Source organism: Drosophila nasuta, chromosome X (genome assembly GCF_023558535.2).
Source record: "Drosophila nasuta strain 15112-1781.00 chromosome X, ASM2355853v1, whole genome shotgun sequence".
Classification (NCBI taxonomy): domain Eukaryota; kingdom Metazoa; phylum Arthropoda; class Insecta; order Diptera; family Drosophilidae; genus Drosophila; species Drosophila nasuta.
Window position 1 is genome coordinate 18,469,958 of NC_083459.1, and position 10,073 is coordinate 18,480,030.

Here is a 10,073-nt window from a genome sequence, read left to right on the forward strand (position 1 = left end):
TTTGTTTGCTTTTTGTTTTTTGTTGTTTTTTTGTTGTTTTTGTATGTTTTTTAGTTTTTCCATTCCATTCTAATGACAATTTACTAGATATATGTATATATAAATAAGTAAGTACGTAAATCTAAATTCACAAAGGTCAGAAATCTGGTAGAAAATGTTTTTTTGTTTTTGAGATATGATTGTGTACTGTATGAAATGAATTTGTTGCCAAATGTATAATGAGAGATTAATTAGAGATGCCCTAGATCTGACCTATCCGAATTTAGATGTAAATTTAACTACGAATTTCACTTAAAATTTGCTATTTAAAAAAAAATATGTCGCATTCGAATGACTTGACTTGGAGTTAAACCGAAAACAGAATAATAAATAAAATCGAAATTGTGCCTAAATATAAAACCAATTTGAATCAGAATTTTCCATGTGAGCCGTCGCTTAAGTGTAAGTTTTCCTATATAGAGTAAGTGTAAATAAGTTAAGTTAATAAGTTAAGTTATCCCTAACATTAGTCATGTGTTCTGTGTGTGTTTGTGTGTGTGTGCGCTGTACGAGTCTGATATGATTTGTAATTTGTGATTTGATTGAATTTAACGACTAAATGCACCCAGAAGCAAATTAAAACCAAAAAAAAAACAAACAAATAAAAATAAAATATAAATTGAACAACGTACGCGTATCATAATAATAAATAAATAAGTAATTCATTATTTCAGCACCAAAGTATTTGTGTGTGTATGTGTGTGTGTCTGTGTGTGTGTGGACCGGGACATCCAACGCTTCCAAGTATTGCCATGTTGCCCGCGTAGCTGACGAGTTGTGAGAGAGATAGCGTGAAATAACTAACGAGTTTACACAACAAACGAAAACAAAAGAAAAGAATGAATAACTAACGAATGCATGTTTTTTTTGCATGTTTCTTCTGGTCGAGGTGCAAACAGAACTTGTCAGTCAATTGGATATCAAATTAAAAACACAAAAAAAAAGCGCATGAAATGCTGCAGTTAGGGATGAGTAGGAGAAAAGGGGCGGTAGGAAGGCGGGAAGGGAGTGTAAACAGGAATACTGAAGTGATCTCTCTCACTGCACCGCCTCAGCACTGGGCACCGTCTGTTGCTGCTGTTGCTGTCGCTGTTGCTCCTGCTGCTGCTGCTGTTGCAGGTGTCGCATGCGGAACAGACGCAACGTCATCCATGAGGCCAAAGTGCCGGGCACTGGCATTGGCGTCTGCTTCTCGAGCGCCTCCTTCTGCAGCTGATAGCGATAGAGCAGCGAGCCGGCAATCAAGGCCGACACAATTGTCGCCGATATGACCACAATAAAGAGTATGCTAAAACCGGGCACCGGCATGCAAATGCCATAGACAACCTCCTCACTGATCTTGCCCTGGAAGACGGTGACCGCCTCCTGTTTGGCATCGGGCGAAAAGGCCAAATCCGCCTCCGAGATGACATCGTACAGTCCACTGACGCCCACATCGGCGCTGCGCACCTTGCGATCGGCAATCACTAGCGACCGACGACGACGACGGCGTCGCTGCTCCTGTGACGTTGGCGTCTCCGTTGAGCTCGTGTTTTGTGCCTCATCGACTGCATCATCCAAATCAATGTGATCCTCGCGTGGTTGTTTCAATGCCTCCGCCTGTGGCCGATAAACGGGACGTGGGACATCGTCCATCTCCGATTTGGGTTCGAGGGACCGTGGTCCTGCCATCGGCACTCCCATGCGCTTTTGAGCCTCCAGCTGACGCGGTCCATGAGGGAATTTGCCGCTCTTCTTCAAGCCCAAATAACGTTCGCCATCGGCGTCCATGTCGCTGAGATCATCGTCGCCAAACAGATCGGATAGATCGGCCTCCTCATCGGGTATTTCGTGCACCGGACGCGGCTGCAAATTAACGCTCTTCTCCTCATACAAATCGCCGACGCCACCGACACCGACATTGCCTCCACCACCTCCACCGCCCATAGTCTGCTTGTGATCGTGTATGATGTCCTCGTAGAAAATGTCATGATCCAAGCCCATGCCCAGGCCATGCGTCGCCGACTGTCCGCCATGGCCGCCCATCGATGCCGGTGGCAAGGCCAAGTCGCGGAACAAATCGTTGCTGCTGCTGCTGCCCACATTGTCCACCATATGGACATCCTTGCGCTCATTCGCACTGCCAATGGCCGGACCGAGGCCATCGCCACCGGCCGTGTTCTGGCAGTGATCGAGGCAGCCATGACGACAGATCTCCACCTTGCATTTGATGTGCACACTCAGCGCATCGGGGAACTTGAAGGCATGGAAGAAGGCGTACGTGATGACGGTGGCACGTTCGTCGGGGGCACGGGATTTGAGGAAGCGTGAGATCATCTTGGGTCTCAGCACACAACCGAATTCATCGGATAGATTGATCACGTGTCCCGAGCCATCGGAAGCCACACACGACTTGACGCGCATATCGAATTCACCTGTGCGGTAAACAAGAGTCAAGAGTGGCATTTAAAATGAGAATTATTTCGATCAGAGAGAACGAAAGAGAGAGGGAGACATTCACTTACCGCGATAGTCATTGATGGCCACAACCAGGGTGAGCGTTGATCCTAGCGGCACAATGCCGCTCACTGGCGGCGCCCAGGGTCCCTTGCCATGTTGTATCTCCATCCAGCAATCAACATTATCGCCTGCCCGGTAAAGAAAGCAACAGAAAACGTAAAACGTTTATTTCGACGGCGCTTCGGTTAATTGAAATGCGAGGAGAAATGCCAAGGGCTGCTTCTTTTTTTGTTTTTTTGCCCCCTTCTCCATTTGTTTGCCCTTTTCATTTTTGTGGTTTTTGTGGCAAAGCGCAAACTCACCGCGAAAGTCAAGCTGTATTACATCCAAATCGGCAATTACCATCGGCGGCTTGGAAGCAGTCTTCTCATAGTCATTGAACCATTCGCAGCGCAAGCGTTTCGCCTCGTCCCAGACCTCAAGCAGATCCTTGTCATACTGCACGACTACCTGTGGTTACAATGTATAGAAGAGAGAAGGTTTTTGTTGTTTTGTTTTAAGTAAATTGCTCTCCAGTGGAAAAGACCTCGCAGGCAGGTGAATGTGGGAACAAGCGATCAGTAATCGAAGTTGCAATCGATTTCGATGCAGCCCTCTGATCACTTTGATCCATTTGTGTGTTTTGTAAGTTTTAGCAAGAACACATCATTGCTATCTGCCACTCGTGCCACTTACCGTATTCTCGTAGAACTGGCCATTGAGATCCGGTTTGGTGCCGCAGCGGGAATACGAGATGCGGAATGAGAAGAACGTCTTGCCCGTCGATGGTGGCACATACACACAGCGTGGATCACTGTGTTGTCCTACAAATACACACAAAAGAAGCGTTGCCATTTTTACATTTACAAATCATCATCATTAGTTAAAGTTGTGGCACACGCACCTTTGGAGCTCACAATGCCTTCGAAGGGATGAGAGAAGGTCAAATGCACATCCATGTGATCCTTACCGCACATGACCTCGAGTGAAACTATGTTTGGCATTCCATCCGGCCGCTCCATGGGCCACAGTTCATTACCAGCTATGACTAAACTAAACTGTAAGCAAACAAAGAGAAAGAGAAAAGCATTTCAAGTTTAGATATTGGAAACAGCACGACCTTATGAGACCCTGTAGTTATATTTGTTAACTGGAAGTCAGAACAAACAATCTCTACATTCGAATAATGTAGCGAATTTACTCGACTTGCGAGACTTTAAGCAGGAGTCGAGTCGACTTTCTAAGAGAAAGAATACTTTCTATGAACAGTAAATGTAAATAAATAAATAAATTATTTTTGAGACTGAACAAGAAGAAAGAACAAGAAGATTGTAATCAATTTATTAACTTGTATGACCCTGTATTAATTTTTGATCTAGAGTCTACTCGACTATCAGAAGGACCCACTAATTTATGAACAATAAATGTTAGTAATCCTTAAAAGACTGTACGTATTTCAATCACTTAGCGAGTTTACTCGACTTGTCAGACCCTTTTTTTACTTTCAAGTAAGAGTCTAATCGACTTCCAAGCCAACTAACTATTTTCGTATTTATCATTTTATTCATTATTTAATAACATGAAAGTGTAATAAATTACTTGACTTGCGATACCCTTTATTTTTTTTAACTAGAATCTAGTTGTATTTTTATACGATTTATAAACAATTAGTGTTAGCAATCACGAAGAGACTGCACTAATTTGTATAACCAAAATTTGTAAAAGGTTTGACTCTTGACACTCGATTTTTAAAGACCGTCTACTTACATTTAGAATAAATTCTACTGAGAGGCCCAATAATTATTAACAAACTACTCAGTTCTTTTCTTTTAACTTTGTAAACTATTTATAATAAAATATTGTATATCTTACATTAATGGCTAAAAAAATCTTTAATTGTATTTCAATAAAGTCAAAGTCTGTGCAGAGATTTTGCCACTTGGAAGTGGTGCAACATATTTTATCTGCACTACCAAATTTTAATTAACTTGGACTTTTACTCATTAAGAAATATATTTATCTGTTGATTTTTTTGTTGGTCGTCGCTTTGGTCGTGATGCACAATTTTCACATGTAGATCGTCGAGTTTAGATGCTGCCAACGATGTGTAGAGCACCGTTATAATTTCTAATTAACGCAATTCCCACAGGCAAACTTGACACCTGCAGCTGCAACTTGCAACTTGCCAGTTGCCACTTGCCACCAACTCGAACACAACTGGTATAAATCGCAGACATCGCCATCAACGAATCTGGCTTGGAATTCGCGCACTAAATTAACGGGCAGCCACAGATACTAGTTGCCAGACTTGTTGCTTAGTTAACTGTGGCTGTAGCTCTGGCTGTGGCTGTGGTTGGCAGCATTTCTTCAACCCCACCGCACACGCTGCGGCACAAAAGGGTCGTCTGCTGATGGCCTTGAGGCTTGAGGCTGTGCCTCTGCCTCTGCCTCTCTCAATGCTAATCACTTTATTTATTTTAATTACACTTGCTGGCCAGCCAAACATGTTACCAATAAAAACGAAATGCCGCTTCAATTTGCCAGCCATCGGAGTGACCAGCGAGAAAGCAAATTCCAATGCACTTTGGCAAAAGTTAGTGTGAGGCAGCAGCAAAGCTGCAGACAACTCGTCTATCTGGAATCTGGATAGGTCTCCGGCTAGCTGAGTAGCTAGCTGACTGCGCCATTTGCATACTTGCCCCAAAGCTGCCTTGCCAATTGTGGCAAGACACGAGCCGGATTCCAAGAGGGGGCATCAACAAAATGCTGACCAGTTGCTCCCTCTCTGTGGTGCAGCCAAATTGCAAATGGAATTTCTCGTTGCACTTGCAACAGTAAAAGTTGCTCCACTTGCTTCACGCAAACAGCATTCAATGACCCAAAAGCAATTCAATCCAGTTGTCTTCCCATCATCTCCCATCTACTTCTCCTCGCTCGTTTCTTTTTGTTTTTTAATATCCAAATACACACAAAGAATACAACGCAATGCGGTGCCAAATTGTCTGCAACGTGTGGCAACAAACAGCTCATACAGCGAACCTGTCATAGGCAATAATTGATTATCAAGCACTCCAAATTGCTTTATCCTAAGCGTATTTCTATCAACACCCAGAATTTTAAGGTAGTGCCCATAAATCTTGAATATTCTCGAATGCTATTTCACCACCGCAATCCCTACGAAGTACATTCAAACCTAAAAATAAAACGTAAAACTGCAAACGCGATTAAGTTCCAACTTCATTCTAGAACAATTTTCTTAGTCACTCGAAGAATTTCTCTAGAAAAAATTTGACTCTTTCAATAATTTAGTTTGTAGCTATTAAAATGTCATTAGTTAAAAAAAGGCACGTCTTTAATTACTTTAATTTGTGTTAATTAAACTAACCTACGACAACGATGCTATATGTGTGAATGATTGTATGAAATTCCGAACTGGAATTTACAAAACAAGCAGCAAGCAATTAATTTTCCACTTTATTCTAGAACAATTTCGTTACTTAAGAATAATTCTGCTCGCTTCTGTAGCTATTAAAATGTAATCAGTTAAAGAATAACTTAATAATAACTTTGCTATTACAAAAATATACTACAAAAATATAATATTTTATTTATTGAAATTTCTAACCGAAATCAACAAAATACAAGTAAGAAAGCTACAGTCGAGTGTACTCGACAGTGAGATACCCGCTACCCATTTTGAATAAAAGAAATATATTTTGCAGTATTTTTCTCACAATATACCGAATATACTGCAGAAATACTAAAAATATTCCAAGTGGTATATTTGGTATATCGGTATAGTACCGATTTCAAAATATACTATAGACGGCACAATATACCAGATTGTCAGCCAAATCAACTAAGACCCCTAGTAAGTAGGCGTTTTTGCCCATACCAATGTATTTCTTTAATAACTTCGAGAATTTTTATCTGATCGCAACCAAATTCAGGAATCATAACTACTATAATAATTATTGTATATACCAAAATTCGCAATTCTAGCTTTACAATTACGCTTGTTATTCGATTTTTTTTATTTGCGGGGGCGGAAGTGGGCGTGGCAAAAATTTGAAACAAACTTGAACTGCGTGCAAACATAACAAATGCTGTCGAAAAAAAATTATAGATCTATCTCTTATAGTCTCTGAGATCCAGTGTTTCATACGGACAGACGGACAGACACATAGACGGACATGGCTATATCGTCTCGGCTGTTGACGCTGATCAAGAATATATATACTTTATAGGGTCGGAGATGCCTCGTTCTACCTGTTACATACATTTCCTACCGGCACAAAGTTATAATACCCTTCTACGCTATGGGTAGCGGGTATAAAAATATATTACTGATAAATTGAGTTGCTGCTCTTGCTTTTAAAATGTCGTCAGCTTGATAAAAGAAAGGCGTGCCTTTCATTAGTTTAATTTGTATAAAGCTACTCTGCTACCAAAAATGTTAAATTTGTATTAATTATATTACTTGAAATTTAAAACCGTAATCAGCAAATGTTTATTGTTTGCTTGCCAATATTAGCTCATTTCATTCATTTGTAAACATCAAATGTAAATTATTCTTTATTTATTCCTCAACGCTCTCAGCGCATGACAAGAGCAAAGCAATATCGTAGAGTGACGACGTTTTAATACCCTATAAATATATGTTTGATTTAAAAGTGACGTTAAGTATTTTGCGCTAGTGATAATTTCAAACACATAAACTGTAAACATATGCTTTTTTTGGTATATTACTGATAACCAAACTACAAAATACTATATTTTGTATAATTTTGAGGCACGTTCTAGAATTATTTAACGATGACAAGTTGAGCACACCCCTTTGAGCTGCGAGCTTTTTTGTTGTTTTGGTTTTGCCGAATGTGACGCGTAATGCTGATTCGCTCACTCTCTTACTAATTATGGCTGGAAGAGCTTTTTTGTCGGCCAGCTGATCGAGAGAGCGGGAGAGTGGGAGACAACACGAAACGAATGAAGAGAGCAGAGCACACGTATTGTCATTCAAGGTTGCTTCTAAGTGGACAAGTCTGGGTAATCAGCATGACTTGACGTATTTTTGGGGGGGCCGCACTCACAGAGCCAGAGAGCGAGAGAGAGAAAGAGTTAAGTGATAAAGGGTTGTGTGGGGAGGGAGACGTAGCGAAAATAGTTGGACGTTGGGCAAGCGAAAAATAAGCACTATAAAAGCTGCTCCCATTGGAGCTACGGCTTCAGTTTGTGCTTTGTCACATTGCAGCAAGCAAGAGAAATTTTGATTGAAAATAATGAATCGTTGGTTAAATCGCGTTGCCGTTGTGACCGGTGCCAGCTCTGGCATTGGTGCCGCATGCTGCAAAGATTTGGTGGCCAAGGGCATGATCGTTGTGGGTCTGGCCCGTCGCGAGAATCGACTCGATGAGATCAAGGCAGCGTTGCCAGCTGATCAGGCGGCGCGTTTCCATGGCCGCAAATGCGACGTGAGCGATGAGCAGCAGGTGATCGAAACATTCGCCTGGATCGATCAGACGCTGGGCGGTGCCGATGTCCTGGTGAATAACGCCGGCATCGCGCGTCACACCACGATCATTGGGGCGGGCAACAGTGCCGATTTGCGTGCCGTTCTCGACACCAATGTCCTGGGTGTCTCGTGGTGCACTCGCGAGGCATTCCAGTCTCTGGAACGTCGCAAGATCGATGACGGTCATGTGGTCATCATCAACAGCATTGCGGGTCACGCTGTGCCCAACATGCCGGGCATGAGTTTTAACATGTATGCGCCATCGAAGCATGCAATCACCGCTCTCACCGAGGTGCTGCGTCAGGAGTTTGCCGCCAAGGGCACGAAAACTAAGATCACCGTAAGTTTGATATGAAGAAGATGTTTTTGTTTGCTATATATTAATCTTTCTCCTACTCTCTCGCTCTCTCAGAGCATTAGTCCCGGCGCTGTGGATACCGAGATCATTGACAAGGAGGCCCTCAAGAACATCAATATCGAGATGGCCATGCTGCGCTCCGAGGATGTTGCAGATGCCGTCACCTACTGCATTCAGACGCCACCAAATGTCCAGATTCATGAGCTGACCATCAAGCCAATTGGCGAGAAATTCTAAACTTATTTATTAAGTGCTGTTTGTTCTAGACTCTTCCAGTTACAATATTTATTTATGTACCAACAACCTTTTTTTTATATATAAATAAACAATTAATCTACCATATTTATCGCTGTTCAACGATCATATTAATAGCTAGCTAATAAACACTGATTAAACACTTTTTTGTAATCAACTTCTAATCAGTTTGAAAGCGAAATTGCCAGAAATTATATAGAGCAGTTGTTGACCCATTGTCTATACTTCACTTTTATTGCTACAAAGTTTAGTTATGTTCAGTCATTAATCAATGCAATGCAATATCAAGATATAGATAATACATCGATTTAATGGTTTAGCTAATCGAAACTCAAAAAAGAGTGGCAAATTTCATAAATTTGAAGTTGAAATCTACCAAATTTACTCGAGTGAACTCAACCTTAGCTTTTCGATATCTTTTCTGATAGCCTTGAAAATGTTATCGTAACATTAAGTTCTTATACGAATATTTGTCAAGTTGTTCGCAGGTGTCGAAAGCTTAAACATGGACAAAATTTCGTGACAAACGAATTTGTAGAAAGTTTCGATTTGTGATTTATGATGAAATTTCTTAAGAGAGTTTGTTAATTACCACTTATAATACCATTAGTTGTAATTATCCAGTTGCAAAGTTAAAAATAGCACTAATTCTTATTTTTAACTTTTTCATCGATCATTTATAATTTTAAATTACATATAATTAAGAGGTATCTACTTAATGTAATATGAGTTAAATGTTCGAAAGTGTTGCTATTTTTAATTTCTCAGCTCTCTTACTATTATTATTAGTTGGGATAGTAAACTCACCATTAAATGTAAAATAAATATACAGCTACTCAGTCTAAGGTCCCACAGACGTGTAGGACCTTTTTTGTGGGCTCCACATGCTGGCGATTTCGCCGCTGCGTCTATATCTGGAAATGAAGAACAAGAGAGAGGGAGAAAGAGATTATTTGGTTTGTCATTACACTAAACATTATCATTAAATGAATCTTGTTAATCGTGTGGTTGTAGCTTCCAGCTTAACATGTGGTTTTTGTGGCTTGTGGCACGTGCGGCAGCTGTAATTTAATCGCTGCCACACTGTGGTTGCCACTCTGAACACTTTGAACAAAAAAACGAATCAGTTGTAGACACAGAACAAACGTGTTGATTATTAGGTGTTTCCTAAATAATTTTCTGTATAGATCTCTGTATTCTAGAAATTTAATTTGAAGTTATAAATAAAATATATAAAGAATAAATAGTTTTAAGAATATAAATCGAACCCAACAATTAATTCCCATAAAGTTATTTGCTTAATTCATTTCTCGCATTAAATTTCTAGTGTTTCGGAATTTGAATCTATAAATAACAAAATATATGTAATAAATAGATACATCATCAGTCTGCTCCATACAAAATTAATCATAATTAGTAATAAAAAGATCA

The 10,073-nt window shown here is 40.4% G+C and overlaps 2 protein-coding genes across 2 annotated transcripts; one reads left to right on the forward strand and one right to left on the reverse strand.

Annotated features, from left to right (window-relative positions):
- LOC132796785 (uncharacterized) lies at positions 1 to 9,528 on the reverse strand. The gene is given in 7 exon segments (XM_060808067.1): positions 1 to 2,453; positions 2,544 to 2,666; positions 2,841 to 2,988; positions 3,214 to 3,341; positions 3,422 to 3,575; positions 9,450 to 9,512; positions 9,514 to 9,528. Coding segments are annotated over 7 exon segments (2,007 nt in total). The 3' UTR covers positions 1 to 1,077.
- LOC132796808 (farnesol dehydrogenase) lies at positions 7,742 to 8,729 on the forward strand. The gene is made up of 2 exons (XM_060808118.1): positions 7,742 to 8,369; positions 8,442 to 8,729. The coding sequence occupies exons 1-2, from the start codon at positions 7,797 to 7,799 to the stop codon at positions 8,622 to 8,624; spliced, it is 756 nt and encodes a 251-aa protein (XP_060664101.1). The 5' UTR covers positions 7,742 to 7,796; the 3' UTR covers positions 8,625 to 8,729.
- Positions 9,529 to 10,073: the final 545 nt, after the last annotated feature.